Raw genomic sequence first — 20,931 nt, forward strand, 5'->3', positions numbered from 1 at the left:
TTAATCCCCATTTTACAGATGAGGTAATCGAGGCACAGATACTTTTCCAAGGTCACACCGCAGACAAGTGGTGGAGGCTGAGTTTAAGACCCAGGTCCTTCTGACTCCCGGGCCTGGGCTCTACCCATTAGTGCCCCGGTCAGCCCGGAACATCTTCCAGGAACATTGCCCAGCCTGCCCGCCTCTAGTCTTCACCCACAAATCCTGGAGCCGGGGCAGGAACTAAAGCGGTCACCACATACAGGAAAGCTGGCAGTAACTAAGGTGCCCTGGGGTGACTCGCCCAGGGAAAGGAAACTGAAGTTTGGAAGTGCAAACCTTTCCTTTCTGCCCTCCCTGCCTTTCAGAAACTAACCAGGGTCCTGGAGCACTGGATTCAAGTTAAGGTAATTTGGCTTCACGCCCAGAAGTCCCAGACTCCCGTGTGTAGTTAGATGTGTATGGACTTACATGTGTGTGCATGTGTGTGGGTGTGCGTGTGGGGGTGAAAGTGAATGAGCATGGGAAAGTACGGACTGGCATATGTGTAGATGTGTAAGTGCGTAAGCGTGTGAATCCCGGCTCTGCCATTTGTCAGCTGTGTGACTGTGGGCAAGTCACTTCACTTCTCTGTGCCTCGGTTCCCTCATCTGTAAAATGGGGATTACGACTGTGAGCCTCAAGTGGGACAACCTGATGACCCTATATCTACCCCAGCGCTTAGAACAGTGCTCTGCACATAGTAAGCGCTTAACAAATACTAACATTATTATTATTAATGTTGGGGTGAGTGTGAAGGTAGTTTAGGCTTGATTGCACATGTGGGTTTGTGCACGGGGGAGCACGTATGAGTTTGTGCAGAGACGTGAGGGTTGACGTTCGGAGGTGGGAATAAGGGGGAACTTGAGGATGGGTGTGAGTTCAGGGTAGTGTGTGTGTGTGAGAGAGGAAGGGCCACATGTGTACGTAAATGTGATTGGGAGCGTATGTACAGATTAGTACCCTGCTGTGTGAGTTTGGGTCTGAAGTTATGTGTCCATGAGCGGGTGGTGCATATTGATTTGGGTTTGAATGTAGGGGTGTGTCTGAACAAGGGTAATGCATCTGGGTACATGTATGGGAGAGTGTGTGGGTGAGGGTTGATAAGTAGGGGTGTGTGTGTGTGTGTGTGTGTGTGTGTGTGTGTGTGTGTGTGTGTGTGTGTGTGTGTGTGTGTATGCGGGCCACTGTGTGAGCAGGTACGGGTATGGCTGTGAGTGCGGGTGTGACCATCTCCCTCCTCATCTCCCTCTTTCCTCCGTCCTCTGGTCCGGCGTCTCACCGGGCAGGACAGATCAGAGGCAGACGGACGCCACAGGTTGGGGGGCAGACCGGACGACAGATAAGGGACAGGCAGGGGAAAGAAGGGGGGACAGACCGGGGAAAGACCAGGGGACAGATGAGGGACGGGGGGGGACAGACCCAGGAAAGGTGGGAGACAGAGAGGGGACAGATGGGAGGATAGGTAGGGGGACAAACAGGGGGACAGAGAGGGGACAGACGGGGGACAGACAGGGGTTAGAGAGAGGACACCCCCGAGAAAGATGTGGGACAGAGAGGGGACAGACCGGGGGACAGATGAGGGGAAAGATGGGGGAAGAGTAGGGGACAGATGAGGGACAGACAGGGGAGAGACCCGAGAAAGATGGGGAGAGAGGAGACAGGAGGATAGGCAGGGGGACAGATACAGAGGGGACAGAGAGGAGGACAGATGAGGGTATAGACAGGGGGACAGACCGGAGGACAGAGAGGGAAAGGACAGGGGGACAGAGAGGGGAAAGACCAGGGGACAGATGAGGAACCGACAGGGAACGGACCCGGGAAAGACAGGGGGACGGAGAGGAGACAGATGGTAGGATAGGCAGGGGGAAAGACAGGGGGACAGAGAAAGGACAGACAGGGAGACAGATCGGGGGCCGGAGAGGGGACAGACCAGGGAGAGATGTGGAACAGAGAAGGGGGCAGATGGGAGAATAGGAAGAGGGACAGACAGGGGGAAAGACAGGGGGACAGATGGGGGGGACAGATCAGGGGACAGATGGGGGACAGAGAGGGGACAGATGGGGAGCAGACGGGGGACAGACAGGGGGACCGATGGGGGACAGATGAGGGGACAGGCCGGGGGTCAGAGAGGGGACATTCAGGGGGACAGATCAGGGAAAGACATGGGCGCAGATGGGGGGCAGATGGGGGGACAGACGGGGGACAGACGGGGGGACAGACAGGGGGACAGAGAGGGGACAGACAGGGGGACAGATCAGGGGATAGGCCGGGGGTCAGAGAGGGGACAGAGGGGCAGAGAGGGGACAGACGGGGGGCAGATGGGGGGACAGACAGGGGGACAGATCAGGGGATAGGCCGGGGGTCAGAGAGGGGACAGACAGAGGGGCAGAGAGGGGAACAGACGGGGGGGGGCAGACGGGGAGGACAGGTCAGGGGACAGAGAGCGGTGGGAGGGGGGAAAAGCAGGGCGGGGTCGGCGCCGGACAGATGGTGGACAGCGGGCCAGGCGGGGGGCGGGGCGGCGGGCCCAGGGGCCGCTCCGGCTGCGGCCACACAAACTTTTCTAGCGGAGGAGGAGGAGGAGGAGGAGGAGGAGGAGGAGGAGGAGGAAGACGAGAAGGAGGAAGAAGAAGAGGAGGAGGAGGAGGCGGCGGGGTAAGGGGCGGGAGGGGTGGGGGAATGCGGATGGAGGGCGGAGGGCCCGCACGCCGCTCGGCAGGACCGGCCGGAGGACCGCAGCCCCAATTTCAGAGGCCATCTCTGCCCCTGCATTCATTTGCTCTCCCTGCTTCTCATTTGATCGATGAGATTTCATTTCATTTAATTGCATTTATTTCCATCGACGCCGGCGATCTCACCGATGACCTCTGGAACTGCGTTGCTTTATATCGACGCCGGCGATCTCATCGATGACCTCTGTCATTTCATTCATCTATATCGAGGCCCGCAATTTTATCGATGACCTCTGTCATTTCATCGACTGAACGGCGAGGCCGCTCGTCTTCTCGATGATCTCTGTGATCTCATTTAGTTACATCGATCCCCGTAATTTTCTCGGTGATCTCCGTGATTTCATTTATTTACATCGATGCCGGTGATGATCGACGATCTCCGTAATTTCATTCGTTTAGATCGATACCGGCAATTTTATCGATGATGTCTGAAATTTCATCTGTTTACATCGATACCGGTAATTTGATATCCGTAATTTCATTCATTTACATCGATACCGGTAGTTTTATCGATGAGAGCTGAGATTTCCTCTATTTACATCGATACCGGTGATTTGATATCCGTAATTTCATTTTATTTACATCGATACCGGTAATTTTATCGATGATCCCTGTGATTTCATTTACTGACATCGATGCCGGTGATTTTCTCGATGATCTGTGATTTCATTTCTTTACATCGATGCCCGTAATTTTCTCGATGATCTCCGTGATTTCATTTATTTATATCGATGCCGGTAACTTTAGCGACCATCCCTGTGATTTCATTTATTTATATCGACGCCGGTAATTTGATCGACAATATCTGTAATTTCATCTATTCATATCGACACCGGCATTTTATCGGTAATGTCTGTAATTTCATTTAGTTACATCGATACCGGTAAATTTTTCCATGATCTCCTTAATTGAATTTATTTATATCGATACCGGTAATTTTAGCGATGATCTCTGTAATTTCATTTATTTACATCGATTCCGGTCATTTCAGCGATGATCTCTGTAGTTTAATTTATTTATATGATGCCTGTTTACTTGTATTGATGTCTGTCTTCCCCCTCCCGGACTATGAGCTCGTTGCGGGCAAGGATGGTCTCTGTTGCTGTAGTGTCCTTTCCCTAGTGCTTAGTACAGTGCTCTGCACACAGGGAGTGCTAAAGAAATATGATTGAATGAATGAATGAATGAATGAATGAATGAATGACTGGTGGGCTGAGGATGTGGGGGTGTGTGTGTGTGGTCAGTTCTGGGTCCTGGGGAGGTGGACAGTGGGGTCCTGGTGGACACCAGGGTGCAGGGATTCCCCAATCAGGTCCAGTTGGGCCATGGAGTGTCTAGAACACAGTCCTGGGAGTCAGAAAGTCCTGGGTTCCAATCCGGACTCCGCCACTTGTCGGCTGTGTGATCTTGGGCAAGTCACTTCACTTCCCTGGGCCTCAGTTACCTCATCTGGAAAATGGGGATCGAGACTGTGAGCCCCACGTGGGACAGGGACTGTGTCCAGTCTGATTTGCTTGTGTCCATCCCAGCGCTTAGTACAGTGCCTGGCACACGATAAGTGCCTGACAAATACCATCATGATGATTACTAATTATTATTGTTATGTGTGTGTGCCCTTAGTAGAAGCACGTGTGAAACAGGTGAAAAAAAAGCAGAATCGATAATGGAATATGTTTAAGGGGTGGCTGTCACGGTGACCCATCTTGGAGTTTTGGGAATTAATCTAGGAATTGATCAATCCTCTAGATAGTAAGCTCCTTGTGGGCCAGGCAACGTGTCTACCAAGTCCGGTGTACTGTCCTCTCCTAAGCTCTTTAGTACACTGCTCTGCACACATTAACCACTCCATTCAGTCATTCAATCTTGTTTATTGAGTGCTGACTGTGTGCAGAACACTGTACTGAACGCATGGGAGAGTACAGTACGGCAATAAAGACAATCCCAGCCCACAACAAGCTAATAGTCTAGAGGGGGAGAATAACACCATCGATGGATTGATCTGTAATTTATTATGATTATCTATATTAGTGTCTGTCACCCCCTTAGACTTTAAGCTCTTTGTGGGTAGGGAGCATATCCACCAGGTCTGTTATATGGTACTCTCCCAAGCGCTTAGGACAGTGCTCTGTACACAGTAAGTGCTTGATAAATATGTTTGATTGAGTGATTGGAAGGCTTCCCAGTGGAAGCAGGATTTCAGGAAAGCTTTGAAAATGGAGAAAGTTGTGGTCTGGTGAGTTTGAAGGAGGAAGGAGTTCCAGGAAGGGAGAATTGCACAAACAAGGGATCCGTAGGTGGGAGAGCCCAGAGTGGGGTCCAGAAAGAAGGTAATTTGGAGCAAGCTGGGGAGTGAAGAGAGTGGAAAGGGAAGAAAGAGGAGAAAGCTAGTGGAGACTCTTGGAGCCAATGTCCAGGGATTTTTCTTTGGTGTGAGAGAAAGTAGGTTTCCAGTGGAGGTTTTTAAGGGGTGGAGAGGCGGGTGCCGAATGTTGTATCATTATTGATCATTGTACTTGTTAATAAGAATAATGTTGGTATTTGTTAAGCGCTCACTACGTGCAGAGCACTGTTCTAAGCGCTGGGGTAGATACAGGGTAATCAGGTTGTCCCACATGAGGCTCACAGTCTTCATCCCCATTTTACAGATGAGGTAACTGAGGCCCAGAGAAGTGAAGTGACTTGCCCAAAGTCACACAGCTGACAAGTGGCAGAGCTGGGATTTGAACCCATGACCTCTGACTCCCAAGCCTGTCTTCTTTCCACTGAGCCATGCTGCTTCTTACTATGTGTCAAGCACTGTTCGGAGGGTTGAGGTAGACACAAACTAACCAGGTTGGACACAGTAAAGGAAACTGAGGCCCAGGGAAGTTAAGTGACTTGCCCAAGGTCTCACTGCAAGCAGTTGGCAAAGCTGGGATTAGAACCCAGGTCCTCTGACTCCCAGGCCCGTGCTCTTTCCACTAGGCTATGCTGGGCATTAGAGTCTAGTATTCATTCATTCATTCAATCGTATTTATTGAGCACATACTGTGTGCAGAGCACTGTACTAAGCGCTTGGAAAGTACAGTTCGGCAATAGATAGAGACAATCCCTACCCAACAAGGGGCAATGGTCCCTTCTTTTGGGTCTCAAGACTGGCAGCGCTTTTCTAGTTTTAAGAAACGGTTCACGGTCCCGTCTTCTTGAGTGTGTGCACTTTCAGATGCACTTTGAGTGTGTGCATCATCATCAATGGTATTTAGAGAGCGCTTACTGTGTGCAGAGCATTGTACTAAGCATTTAGGATAGGACAATACAACAGAGTTATATTCTGCCCTTAACTAGCTTACTGTCTATAGCTACAATCAATGTGGAGGAGCTTTTCTAGGAGTTATCAATCGATGGCTTTTGTTGAGTCCTTACCCTGTGCAAAGCATTGAATTTAGAGCTTGGGAGAGTACAAAAAGGTAGACCCGAAATTCCTGCCCTCAAGGAGCTTACAGTTCTGCAGAGCGCCATACTAAGCATTTGGGAGAGTCCAGTACAACAGAGTTGGTAGGCACGTTCCTAGAAGAACAGTTACCGGGTAATAATCTTAGGATCTTGATAAACTATTCAAGGCAATCAAACTTTTTAGTAGTTATCAGATTCCCGGTCTACTGATGGCATCAAATGTTTTGGAAAGAGCTACATGGAGTAGGGGATAGATCCCCGCCTGGGAGTCAGAAGGCCATGGGTTCTAATCCTGGATCCGCCACTTGTCTGCTGTGTGGTCTTGGGTAAGTCACTTCATTTCTCTGAACTTCACCTCACTTGAAAATGGGAATTAAGCCTATGAGCCCCTTGAGGGACGGACTGTGTCCAACCCGATTTGCTCGTATGCACCCCAGCACTTACTACAGTCCCTGGCACGTAGTAAGTGCTTAACAAATACCATAATTATTATTAATTATTATTAAATCTCTTTGTAGGGACGGATTTTGGTAGCATTGGGTACTTTTCTTTTGCACTAAGTAGCACTCGTGTCTGCTTCTCGCTCACTGTGGCCAGAAGCTAAATTGCAAACATACGATTCCAGACGTTTTCCCCTTGCCAAACCAAGAAGAGAAGCAGCATGTCCTGGTGGATAGAGCACAGGCCTTCAGAAGGACCTGGGTTCTAATCCTGACTTTGCCACTTGTCTGCTGTGTGACCTTGTGCGAATCACTTAACTTCTCTAGACTTCAGTTACCTCATCTGTAAAATGGGGATTAAGATCATGTGGGATGGGGCCTGTATCCAACCCGATTATCTTGTATCTACCCCTGTGCTTCCTACAGTTCCTGGGACGTAGTAAGTGGTTAACGAATACCATAAAAAAAAGAAGGAGCCTGGCTGGAATTCTTTGAAATGGTGACAGATTTCTCACTAGGATTCACTGGAATCATTTGATGACTACAACTCTAACTGAGGCATGGAGAAATGAAGTGACTAGCCCAAGGTCACACAGCAGACAAGTGGCAGAGCCGGGATTAGAACCCAGGTCTTTCTGACTCCCAGGCCCTTGCTCTAGCTACTACACCACACTGCTTCTTCAAGGAATGAGGCTCCAGTCTTTCCCTCACTGCAACCTATACTACAAACTGCTGCAGTTAGTCAGTAGTATTTACTGAGCGCTTTTTGTGTGCAGAGCACTGTACTAAGCACTTGGGAGAGTACAGTGTAATAATAAACAGATACATTCCCTGCCCACAACGAATCGGATCATCTTCTTGAAGCCCGGCACCGCCGACACCTCTCCTCTACTCAAATCCCTCCATGGCTTCCTGTGCTTCTTTGCGTCAATCGATCAATTGAGCGATTACTGTGTGCAGAGCGCTGTTATAAGAGCTTGGGAGAGTACAATAGAACAGAATTGGTAGGCAGTTTCCCTGCCCACAACGAGTTTACAGTCTAGAGGGAGAGACAGCCAGCAGTATAAATGTGCAAATTACGGATATGTATAGAAAAGAAGCAGTGTGGTCTAGTGGATAGAGCACGGGCCTGGGAATCATAAAGACTTGGGTCCCCTAGACTCTAAGCTCACTGTGGGCAGGGAATGTGTCTGTTCTACTGTTCTGTTGTAATAATAATAATTATGGTATTTATTAAGTGCTTACTATGTGCCAGGCACTGTACTGAGCTCTGGGTTGGATACAAGCAAATCCAGTCCCTGTCCCGCATAGAGCTCACAGTCTTAACCCCCATTTTACAGAAGAGGTAACTGAGACCAAGAGAAGTGAAGTGACTTGCCCCAGACCGAGCAACAGACAAGTGGCTCTATCTGTTGCTGAACTGTACATTCCAAGCGCTTAGTACAGTGTTCTGCACATAGTAAGCGCTCAATAAATACTATTGAATGAATGAATGAAGTGGAACCGGGCTTAGAACCCATGGCCTTCCGACTCCCAGGCCCGTGCTCTCTCCACTAGACCGTGCTACCTCTCCCAAGCGCTTAGTAGAGTGCTCTGCACAGAGTAAGCGCTCAATAAATATGACCGACTGACTGATCCCGGCCTCTGCAAGACCAAATCAGTCCTGGAAGGGGTTTCGGCCAGGGGCAGGGGAGGTGGTTTCGGCGGGAACAGAATGACCACCCAAGTGGTTCTTGGGCCGAGGCTGGAAGCGACAGACCGCACCGGGCTCTCTGCCCTGGGTCGGGGCAATTCTTAGACTGTGGCTTCCCGCAGCCGCTCCAGACGTACAATTACCTAGGGACAGCCCGAAGTCAAAGGAAAAAATCACAGGCTCTGACCTGAGGAGGAAAAGGAAAATGTCTGCATTGATTCCCGATTGGATGGATCAGGGCTCTGTGGGAGAACTCGGGCGATTTCACCATTCATTCTGTAAATTCTGTAAAGTCACTTTGCTTCTCCGTGCCTCAGTTCCCTCACCTATAAAATGGGGATGAAGACTGTGAACCCCAAGTGGGACAGGGACCGTGCTCAACCTGCTTTGCTTAAATTCACCGCAGCGCTTAGTACAGTACCTGGCACCTAATAAGCGCTTAACAAATAACCACAATTATTATTCAGTCATTCATTCGAATTTATTGAGTGCTAATAATAATAATGTTGGTATTTGTTAAGCGCTTACTATGTGCCGAGCACTGTTCTAAGCGCTGGGGTAGACACAGGGGAATCAGGTTGTCCCACGTGGGGCTCACAGTCTTAATGTGCAGAGCACTGTACTAAGCACTTGGGAGAGTACAATAAAACAATAAAGAGACACGTTTCCTGCCTACAATGAGCTTATAGTCTGGATTTGGAGAGACAGACATTAATAGCAGTAAGTAAATTACAGATATGGACTGTATCTGTGGGGCTGGGAGGAGGGAAGAACATCCAGGTGACTTTTATAGAGTTTACATTGTGAGCAGACTCTGCTTTATCACCCCCACTCAATTCTCCTACCCCACTCATTCGTGCAGTCATATTTATTGAGTGCTTACTGTGTGCAGTTCACTGTACTTAGTGCTTAGGAGAGTCCAATACAACAATAAGCAGTGATATTCCCTGCCCCCAATAAGCACCTTCACCCACCTGGCCCCAAGCCTCTCTTTGGTGGGTAAGGTCCTTTAAGTTACTAACATCAATATTCATTATATTAATGATAATTAATATAAATGATATTAATGGATACTATATTATGAAGTGCTGATTGGGTGCCAAGCACTATAATAATAATAATGTTGGCATTTGTTAAGTGCTTACTATGTGCAGAGCACTGTTCTAAGTGCTGGGGTAGATACAGGGTAATCAGGTTGTCCCATGTGAGGCTCACAGTTAAACCCCATTTTACAGATGAGGTAACTGAGGCACAGAGAAGTTAAGTGACTTGCCCACAGTCACACAGCTGACCAGTGGCAGAGCCGGGAGTCGAACCCATGCCCTCTGACTCCGAAGCCCAACCTCTTTCCACTGAGCCACGCTGCTGGGTTAGACACAAGATCAACAGTTCAGACACAGTCCCTGTCCCACATGAGGCTCACAGTCTAAGTAAGATTTTACATATTTTATAGATAAGATAATCAAGGCACAGAAAAATTAAGTGACTGTCCAAGGTTCCTCAGCAGGTAGGTGGCAGAGCCAGGATTAGAACCCAGCTCCTCTGACTCCCAGGCCTGTGCACTTTCCACTAGGCCACATAGCTGCCCTACGTTAAATGCAGCTACCCCACTGTTGGCTCTCTGTTGTCCTTCTCTGTTTGCGCGTTGATTTGGAGTCGGTTCGGGTTAGGGTAGGGGTAAGAATTAAGATGGCAGGAATGGATTCAGGAGGAGTCACGGGAGTAGCTCATTTTCTTATACTTACCCCAGTGCTTAGAGCAGTGTTTGACACCTAGTAAGAGCTTAACAAGTACCATAAAAAAGTATATATTTATTATGATAACTCAGGCCTGCCCAGTGCCTCTGTCCTGCCACTGTGGCCTGCCTGCTTGGGAGATGGAATCCTGGCTAGAATCCTATCTAGTATCTGAGACTGATGGGAAAAAATAATAATAATAGTGATAATAATTATGGTATTTGTACAGTGCTTACTATGTGCTTAACACTGTTTTAAGTGCTGGGGTGGATACAAGCAAATTGGTTTGGACACAGTCTCTGTCCCACATGGGGCTAACAATCTTTATCCCCACTTTTCAGGTGAGGTAACTGAGGCACAGAAAAGTGAAGTGACTTGACAAGGCCTCACAGCAGAGCAGCGGCAGAGACAGAATTAGAACCCACATCCTTCTGACTGCCAGGCCCGGGCGCTGACCACTAAGCCATGCTGGGAAAAGCCCGGACACAAGGACAGTTCAGGTTTGGGAAGGTAGAGGGGACGGAGGCTCCCGGCTGGGTTTAACCTGAGGAAACCCTGACCTCCGGGGGCCCAGCTTTCTGGGAGACGAGGAGGAGCCGGCGGAGGCGAAGGCGTCTCTGACCTTATCCACAATGCAATGAGTCGAACTCGTTCTTACCGAGGTTGCGGCTGCCCAGGGCCAAACCAGCGTTTGCTGAAAAACCCCAAACAAACAACACAGGAGGCTGAACAGGGCCACTTTGTTCCAGCCAACGAGAGGGGCTGGAGTTCTGGGTTCTGGTTTATATGGAAAAGTGGAATCTCTTCCACTCCGAAATATGGATGTAGAAAGAGTCAGACAGGAGACCACCCCACTGGCCCTCCCTGCTGGGTCACCTAAGCACTTGGGTCTGTTCCCCTGAAGCCCTATGATACCCCACCCCTAGCCTCACGGCACGTATGTACGGCTCCTTATACTCTGTGGCTTTCCCTATTTGTAACTTAATTTAATGTCTGCCTCCCCCTCTAAACGGTGAGCTCCCTGTGGTCAGGGACTGCTCTGACCACAATTCAATTCTACTGCATGTGCTCTTCCAAGAGCCTAGTATATTGCCCAGCAGACAATAAATGCTTAATTAATAACCACGGATTGATTGATTACTTCCAACTGACACTCTTTACCATTGGTTTTAAAGCAATCAATCTGCTCTCCCCCACTACCTTGCCTCATCGATTTCCTATTACAGCCCAGCCGGCACGCTTGGATCCTCTAATTCCAGTTTACTCACTGTGCCCCGATCTCACCTATCTCGCCGTCCACCCCTTTCCCTCATCCTCCCTCTAGCTTGGAACTCCATCCTCCTCCATTTATGCCAGACCACCGTTTCCTCCATCTTCAAAGCCTTATTAAGGTCACAACTCCTCCAGTCGCTTCACTTCTCCGTGCCTCAGTTCCCTCATCTGTAAATAGGGGATTAAGACTGTGAGCCCCTTGTGGGACGGGCGATGGGTCGGACTTCGTGAGCTTGTATCTACCCTTGAGCTTAGTACAGAGGCTGGCATTTAATAAGTGCTTAACAAATACCAAAAGAAAAAAAAAGTCGGGTCCAGGAGATTTTCCATTTTTCATTGTTTCCATGGTGGCAGTTCCTCCCTCGAAACTCAGGGCTTAGATGGTGTCTTCTGACTGGCTGATTTGGAGGGTTCAAAGACCCTCTTACAGGGTGGGAGGTGGGTGAGGGTCACCGCGAAGATGCCCTGCCATCAGAGTAGGCTTCCCTCTTTGACTGGGATGAGAGTGGATGTGGATCAGTGGGTCTGTTTGGGGGTCTGGAGTGCAGGGTATCTCTGTCAAGTTGTCCCACCGACCCATTTACACTGGGCATCTCTGCCAGACTGCTCGCTGGTCTCCTTGCGTAGGGTTGGCAGTGTGTGTGAAAGGCCCCGCCAGAGGCCTGGGCCACCCTGCTGGGTTCGAAGGGACAAAGCAGCACATACTCCATTTCCCCTTCCCTGAGGGCCAGTGAAAATCTATGTGTGCCAGTGCTGGGAATGGGCCCCCTGGGAGGGTGGAAAAGCCTGGGGGGAAATCGATCCGGGGTGGGGGTGGGGAAGTGGGAGGAAATGGTTTTGGGAATCAGTCCCTCGGAGCGTGAAAAATGCCCTGCGAATCGAACCCTGGCAGCGTGGAAAAGGTCACAAGAATCGACACCCGGCAGCGTGAAAAAGGCCCTGAGACTTGATCCCAGGGAGAAGGGAAAAGGCCCCGAGAACTGACACCTGAGGACATGGAAAGGACTCCAAAAAATCGACCACCAAGAGAGTGGGAAGACTTTAAAATAGATTAATTCATTCATTCAAATGTATTTATTACGCACTGACTGTGTGCAGAACACCGTACTAAGTGCTTGGGTGAGGACAATATAACGCAGGCACATTCTCTGCCCACGGCGAGCTCACAGTCTAGAGGAGGAGGCAGACATGAATAGAAATAAATGACAAAAGTGGACGTAAATGCCGATTCCCCCACCAGCTCCCCCCAGTCCATCTCGTCTCGTCCCGCAGGTGACCGGGCGACATGGGAAACGGGTCGATGAAGCTGAAGGTGGGAAAGCACGCGTCCGGCGCCGCGTCCGGCCGACCCGAAGGCCCGCGGCGGCGAGTGTCCGAGCTGGAGCGGGCGCTGCAGGCGCAGGGCGAGGTGCTGCGGGAGCGGGAGCGCCAGGTGCGGGAGCTGCAGGAGCAGCTGGCCCACCAGACCCGGGCCGTGGCCCGCCTCACCGAGCAGCTCCACGCCAAGTGCGTCCGGTTGAACCGGCTGCAGGCCGTGGCCCCCGCCCCCGGCCCGGGACCCCCCGGCCACGCCGCCGCCGCGTGCAAGAGCCGCCGGGGGGCCAGGGAGGGGGTGTCCGCCGAGCCCACCGCCGCGACCTCTGACCCGGGCCGGCCGGCCGAGTTTTCCTTCGAGAAGGCAAGGGTCAGGAAGGCCTCCAGGTAAGCGCGCCTCGCTCCGACTCTCGGGCTTCCCGGCCTCTTCTGCTTCCCCTCTCCACCCCAGTCTCCGGTCATGGCCCCTGCCCCCTTGCTCCCCACCCACCTGCATTGCCCCGGGCCTGCCTTCCCCCACCCTCCTGTCCCTTCTTTTCTTATGGCATTTGCTAAACGCGTACTAAGCAGCCTGGCCTTAATGGACAGAGCATGGGCCTGGGACTCAGAAGGACCTGGGTTCCAATCCCAGTCCCGCCACTTGTCTGCTGTGTGACCTTGGGTAAATCATTTCACTTCTCTGAGCCTCTGTTCCCTCTTCTGTAAAATGGGGATGAAGACTGTGAGGCCCCTATGGGACAGGGACTATTTCCAGTGGAAAGAGCCCGGGCTTGGGAGTCAGAGGTCATGGTTCTAATCCTGGCTCCACCGCTTGTCAGGTGTGTGACTTTGGGCAAGTCATTTAACTTCTCTGGGCCTCAGTTACCTCATCTGTCAAATGGGGATGAAGACTGTGAGCCCCACAACCTGATCACTTTGTATCCCCCCAGTGTTTTGCACATAGTAAGCGCTTAACATATACCAACATTATTAACTACCTTAGCACTTAGTACAGTGCCTGGCAAGTAGTAGGTGCTTAACAAATACCATTATTATTATTATTACTACGTGCCAGGCACTGTGCTAAACACTGGGGTAGATACAAGCTAATCAGCCCACATGGGGCTCACATTTTTTTAATCCCCATTTTACAGATGAGGTCACTGAGGCACTGAGGAAGTGAAAGTGACATGCCCAAGGTCACACAGCAGACAAGTGCAAGAGCGTGCAGAAGCAGGGTTGGCTTAGTGGAAAAAGCCCAGGCCTGGGAGTCAAAGGATGTGAGTCCTAATCCCGACTCCTCCACTTGTCTGCTGTGTGACCTTGGGCAAGCCACATAACTTCTCTATGCCTCAGTTACCTCATCTGCAAAATGGGGATTAAAAGTGTGAGCCCCACATGGGACAACCTGATGACCTTATATCTACCCCAGTGCTTACAACAGTGCTTGGTGCATTGTAAGCGCTTAATGAGTACCATAATTATTAAGTGGTGGAGCCAGTATTAGAACCCAGGTCCTTTCATTCAGTTGTATTTATTGAGCACATACTGTGTGCAGAGCACTGTGCTAAGTGCTTGGGAGAGTACAATATAACAGTAGACAGATACAATCACTGTGTAAAACGAGCTTACGGTCTACAGGAGGAGATGGACATTAACACAGTCCTGGATTCTGTTCTCTAGGTCACACTGCTTCTCATTTGCTTTCCCCCCACCCCACCTGCCTCCCTTTATTGCCTGCCAAAAAAGGAAAAGCGCTGAGGCTCATTATCTTCGGTCGAGGTCTCAGGGGCCCCCTGGGCAACCGTGAGCTTCCACTCCGCTTCAGCGGGGCTCATGTGCCAGCTCCAGCTCTGCGGCCGACACAGGCCGGCTGCTTGTCACCGGGGCCCTGAGCTCACTGCAGGCGGCTTCCCCTCTGACCGTCACGCAGGGCGAGTGCCCACCAGAGCCCGGGTCCTCCAGCTGGGCTCGTCTCGCGGCCTGAGGGATGGGAGAGGGGCCGGGGGTCCGGGCTGTGACCCAGAACCGAAGCAGCAGGCCTGCCAAGCGGCAGCCGGGCGGGCAGGTCGTATGGCATGATGGGGAGCTGGAAGCGGGACCGATAATTAGCTCTGTGCAGCAAGGCATGAAATTCCGAGGCACTCGGGTAATTGAAATTCCTCCCAAAATTAGCAGGAGCACAAGCCTGGTATAGTCACACGCTCCGGTCAGTCTGGGGTGTAGGGGCCCTGGACCCCCTAAACAGGGCAGACGTCAGTTGAGGTGCACCGCAATCACTAGATATTTCAGAGTCCAGAAACTTGTGATCAATCGATGGTATTTATTTTAGCATGGCATACTGGATAGAGCATGGACCTGGAAGTCAGAAGGTCATGGATTCTAATCTCAGTTCTGCCACTTGTTTGCTCTGTGACCTGGGGCAAGTCACTTCACTTCTCTGTGAGTCATTTACCTCATCTGTAAAATGGGGATTGACTGTGAGCCCCACATAGGTCAGGGACTGTGTCCAACCCAATTTGCTCGTATCCATCCCGGTGCTTGGTACAGTGCCTGGCACATAGTAGACACTAACAAATGCCACAATTATTTTTATTATTGAGCACTTTCTGTGTGCAGAGCACTCTACTAAGCACTTGGGAGAGTCCAATACAACAGAGTTGTAGATTCAGTCCCTGCCTACAGGAGCTTACAGTCTTCTGGGGGAGACAGACATTAATATAAATGAATTTCATCCAAATCAATTATTGGGAAGTACATCCAAAGGTCCACTTGGCTAATATGGTCCCAGAAACTCCACGCAGCAGCTTGGAATTACGGGAATGAGAACAAGGCTGCGAATTTGCCCCTGCCCCAGGTTTTGGGGGTTGTAGATTTGCAGGCAGCCACTGAGGCATGTTTAGTGTTTCGGGACTTAGTAAAGAAGCCAGGTGGCTCATGGACCAGAGGGGCCTAGCAGGAGTAGCCTGAGCTCACAGAGACTCTGGCTGATGACACCTGAGTGAGTGGAATCAGCTGTAGTGGTTTTTTTTTTTTTTTTTTTGAGGGCAGGGTTAGGGTAGGAAGGAGTTGGGACATGTGGGAGGGTAGGGGCTGTGGTAAGTTCCTACAGGATTAATTATGGTAAATATAAGCAGCAAAAAGGGCCAGGTAGGCTTGGTCCTATGTGCCTTCTTCTTACCCACTCCAGGTCCCTGTTCTCTCTCCCTTTGCCTGTGATTCCTCCACTAATCAATGGCATTAATTGAGCTGCTAGCCAGTTTGCGAAAGGCCTGAGAGAATACAGCTGCAGACATATTCTCCTTGTCCATAAAGAGCTCAAACCCAAATTGGGGAGACTGACAAAAAGTATTTGAATTCTCCTATCACCTCTGCCTTCCCCCTCAAGGTCCTTAACTCTTTCTCCATTTCCTTGACTCCGTTCTAATTTATCCCCTCTCTGACTTTGCCATCTTCTGGGGTCCTTCCTCACTTATGCTCTCTTCTCTTTTTCCTCTGTGGCTCGCTATTCTCAGAGACTGGGATTGATTGTCCCGGGAAAGGGTGGCGACAATCGAGGCTGGTGACAGGAAGTAGGGGCGGAACTCCCCCCACCCATCCCGGATCCTCTGGGGGCCACCATGGCTTCTCTTCAATTGACGCTCAGGAGGTTGAGTTTGACGGCTTAACCGAATATCTGTCTTCTGTCTTTCCTGCCTATGGGATGCTGTTGGGGAACCAAATTTGGAGAAAAGCAATTGAGAAGGGGCAGGAGTTCCAGTAGTGAGTGAGCAGTGATCAGTACTAATGTGGAGGAGCTGAAGCTTCCTGAGGAGGATTCTGGGATGGTCCTACAGGCCCTGCCCAACAGCTCCCCAAGGAGATTTGGCTGATGGCGGCTGTGTGAAAGAGAGCTAAGGGAATAATAATAATATCATCATTGATGGTATTTATCGAGTGCTTACTGTGTGCAGAGCACTGTATTACACACTTGGGAGAGCAAAATGCAAGAGTTGGCAGACAACTTCCAGGCTGCATTGAATTTACAATCTAGAAGATGAATAGTAATGATAATAATCTGTGGTATAATAATAATAATTTGTGCTATTTGTCAGACACCTGCTATGTGCTAATCTCTGTACCAAGCACTCAGGTGGATAGTTATATAATCAGATCAGACCCAATCCCTATCCCACATGGGACTCCCTATCTAAGTAGGAGGGAAAACAGGTATTTAATCCCCACTTTACAGAAGAGGAAACTGAGGCCCAGAGAGATTGATTTGCCCATTTTAAGCAGCAGGTAAGGGGGAGAATTGGGATCAGAACTCATGTCTCTATGGGTTGCTCGTATCCACCCCAGTGCTTAGTGCCTGGCACATGGTAAGCACTTAACAAATACCATCATCATCATTATTACTATGTCTCTTGTCTCCTGGACCCGTGCTCTCTCTACTAGGTCGACACGTGATCGGGACAGGGCCGGGATGGCTTTCTCGGCCCTTCCTTGGCCGATAACTTTTCTCCTCCTCGCTCCCAGGGAAAAGCAGCTCATCACAGACGCCCTGAACAAGAATCAGTTTCTGAAGAGACTGGAGCCCCAGCAGCTGAGGGACATGGTGGAGTGCATGCAAAGGAGAGATTACCCAGAAGGCAGTTATATTCTCAAGCAAGGGGAGCCGGGAAACCACATCTTTGTCCTGGCAGGTACGTCTGGCTGCCGTTTGCGGAGGAGGCGGTTGCAAACGCCCAGGTTCTCACAAGTCCGCTGTGTTTGGGGACTTGCAGAAATAGCCCCTCAGACAGTTCTGGGCAGAGCGGGATTATCCCTTGGGAGACTCCACCCAGTTCTCCTTCTCCCCAGCCGTCTCCGCATGGAGCCGCCGTCTGGGGGTAAGCAGGAGTGGGGACGGCGACGAGGGCCACCACTGGCCACCCTGAAGCCGGCCCGGCCGTCGCACCAGGCCAGTGTGTCTGGAAAGAGAGTCAGTCAGTCATATTTATTGAGCTCTTATTGTGTGCTTTGGGTCAGAAACAGAGTAATGTGCATTTATTGGGATTTTTCTGATATTTGTTAAGTGCATACTATGTGGAAGACACCGTATTAAGCGCTGGAATAGATAGGAGGTTGTCTGGTTGGACACGGTCCCTGTCCCACATGACACTCACAGTCTGAATAACCATTTTACAGATGAGGTCACTGAGGCGCTTGGGAGAATACAGTATAACAGATACATTTCCTGCCTACAACAAGTCTATAGTCTAAAGGGTCCACAGTTTAATTAGGAGGGAGTAGGATTTATTCCCCATTTTACAAATGAAGAAACTGAGGCACAGAGAAGTGAAGTGACTTGCCCAAGATTACACAGCACCAAATGGCAGAGCGGAATTAGAACTCTGTTTCTCTGACTCGGAAACCCGGGCTCTTTGCACTAGGCCTTGCTGCTTCTCGGGGTCCCGAGGCACTCCAGGGGAACAGCAGGTTTTATCTTTTCAGTTCAGGGCTTGAAGGGCAATGGAGCCCTCGGAAAGGCCCTTTGTAAATCAGAAGGATGTGGTATCTAACCCCGACTCTGCCATTTGATTGCTGTGTGACCTTGGGCCAGTCACTTCACTTCTCTGGGCCTCAGTGACCTCACCTGGAAAATGGTTATTAAGATTGTCTCCTGTGGGACAGGGACCGTGTCCAACCTGACAATCTCGTATCTATTCCAGCGCTTAGTACGGTGTCGGCCACATAGTATGCACTTACAAATATCCGAAAAATCCCAATAAACGCACATGACTCAGTTTCTGACCCAAAGCACAACGCTCAGTTCACGTGGTGGTTCAGCCACCGCTCTGTTGCCCTCTGGTGACAGAGATTGGCAGCACAGCTGCGATGAACAGTCGTTTCCCGCTTCATTCATTCATTCCATTTAAGCCCTTACTGTGTGCAGAGCACTGTACTAAGCGCTTGGGAATCCGCAACGCAAAAAGTCCTCAAATCCACCAGACTCTCCCTGCTTTCAAAGCCTTACTGAAAGCACATCTCCTCCAAGAAGCCTTCCCAGACTAAGCCCCACTTTTCCCTCATCACCCACTCCCTTCTGCATCGCCCTGGCTTGCTCCCTCTGCTCTTCCCCCTCCTCCCAACCCCACAGCACCTATCCGTCATTTTATTTATTCATTCAATCGTATTTATTGAATGCTTACTGTGTGCAGAGCACTGTACTAAGCGCTTGGGAATCCACAACACAAAAAGTCCTCAGATCCACCAGACTCTCCCTGCTTTCAAAGCCTTACTGAAAGCACATCTCCTCCAAGAAGCCTTCCCAGACTAAGCCCCACTTTTCCCTCATCACCCACTCCCTTCTGTGTCACCCTGGCTTGCTCCCTCTGCTCTTCCCCCTGCTCCCAGCCCTTGTCTGTCATTTTATTTATTCATTCAATCGTATTTACTGAGCGCTTACTGTGTGCAGAGCACTGTACTAAGCGCTTGGAAAGTACAATTTGGTAACACATAGAGACAATCCCTGTTTATTTGTATTGATGTCTCTCCTCTAGACTGTGAGCTTGTTGTGGGCAGGCACTGTCACTCTTTACTGTTGTACTTTACTTTCCCAAGCGCATAATACAGTGCTGTGCACACAGTAAGTGCTTAATAAATATGATTGAATGAATGAACAGTAATATTCATCAGACACAGTCAGTTACTCGCCCCCAACGCCCTCCAGCCTTTTGGGTCTTGAACCATGAAGCTCCAACTGGGGGTCCCTTAGGGAGTCCCGGCTTAGCATTAGCTCCAGTGGGCTCATGGGGCCAGGGTTGAGCCCTTGATTGGATTCAGCTCCTTTAGCTTGGGATAGCGATTATCAATAGTATTTATTGAGCACTTAGTGTCTGCGAAGTGCTTACTGTGTGCAGAGCACTGTACTAAGCGTTTGGGAGGGTACAATACAATAAAATTGGTAGGCCCGATCCCCATGAGAGGGCTGCAGTCAATCAATCCATGGAATTTATTAAGTGCTTAACTGTGCGCGGAGCACTGTACAAAATGCTCGGGAGGTACAATATAACAAAGTCGTTAGACATGTTCCCAGCCCACAAGGAGCTTACAGTCTAGCGAGGGAGAGGCTGGGGGGGCGGCTTCTCCCCCTGCCCCACCCCAGAATTGGGGGAGCCGAGCCTTGTGTTTTAGGTTGTGTTTCGTGCTGGGTCCCACAGAGGTCCCTCTCTGTCTGATATGGCCTATGGGTACCATCTGCTTATTGTGTGCAGAGCATTGTACTAAGCACTTGGGAGAGTACGATATAACGATAAACTGAAACATTCCCACCCACAGTCAAATTTAGTCCCCGACGTTCTTTGTTGGTCTTTGCCAGAGGGCAGCGTGGAGGTGTTTCAGGGGAACATGCTGCTCACCTCGATCCCCGAGTGGACGACGTTTGGAGAACTCGCCATCCTGTACAACTGCACCAGGACGGCCTCTGTGAAAGGTGGGGGTCGGCGTGGCCGGGTTGCCTCCCGGTTATAATAATAATGATGATGGTATTAAATGCTTACTATGGGCCAGGCACTGTTCTAAGCGCTGGGGTAGATACAGGGTTATCAGATTGGCCCACTTGGGGCTCCCTGTCTTAATCCCTATTTTACAGATGAGGTAACTGAGGCACAGAGAAGTTAAGTGACTTGCCCAAACTCACAAAACTGACAAGTGGCGGAGCCGGGATTAGAACCCACGACCTCTGACTCCCAAGCCCATGCTCTTTCCAGTAAGCCACACTGCTTCTCCTGGAATAGGAAGTTGGCCTTGAGCTTGAGAGGTTTCGAACACTGAGAAACAGCATGTCTGTGTTCAATCTGATTGGCTTGTATCTACACCAGTGCTTAGTACTGTGCCTGGCACATAGTGAGTGCTAAAATGCCATTTAAAAAAAACAAAACCAGAAAGCATTTTCTAGCCAGCCCTACTTTTCTAGGGGTGACTTCCTTTGTACTCTGAAGTGCTCCTCTTCTAATAATAATAATAATAATTACGATACTTGTTAAGCTGTTACTCCATGCAATGCACTACCCTAACAAATATCCTAACAACCTCCGTACAAAAAACAAATGGAATCTGTTTGCTGGATTCCATTCTTGCTACTTGTGTCACCTGCAGGAAACTGTGGTAATGAAAAACCACAAACTGGCTCTGGACCCCATTGTCAGGGAACCAAAATGGTCCCTCAGAATACAGTTGCAGGAAAAACTCCACCATGCCTTTGTCAGGTCCTTTAGTTCACCTCGTTTCTGTGAAAGGACTTTCCCCATCGGCAGTTCTGGGATAGAGGAAGAGATCCATTAAGGTCT

General features: G+C 50.0%; 1 protein-coding gene across 2 annotated transcripts in view; it reads left to right on the forward strand.

Moving 5' to 3' along the window:
• The first annotated feature begins 347 nt into the window (after positions 1-347).
• The window catches only part of PRKG2 (protein kinase cGMP-dependent 2), a 42,838-nt gene continuing 22,254 nt past the window's right edge, over positions 348-20,931 (forward strand). The window contains exons 1-4 of one of the 2 annotated variants that reach the window (XM_029072961.2): positions 348-386; positions 12,599-13,027; positions 17,138-17,304; positions 19,962-20,075. In XM_029072961.2, coding sequence (XP_028928794.1) covers positions 12,612-13,027; positions 17,138-17,304; positions 19,962-20,075 — 697 coding nt within the window. In that variant the 5' untranslated portion in view covers positions 348-386; positions 12,599-12,611. Of the gene's footprint in view, positions 387-12,581; positions 13,028-17,137; positions 17,305-19,961; positions 20,076-20,931 lie in introns of those variants that run through there. The other variant, XM_029072962.2, reaches the window with a different exon arrangement.

Source organism: Ornithorhynchus anatinus, chromosome 10, assembly GCF_004115215.2.
Source record: "Ornithorhynchus anatinus isolate Pmale09 chromosome 10, mOrnAna1.pri.v4, whole genome shotgun sequence".
Taxonomy (NCBI): domain Eukaryota; kingdom Metazoa; phylum Chordata; class Mammalia; order Monotremata; family Ornithorhynchidae; genus Ornithorhynchus; species Ornithorhynchus anatinus.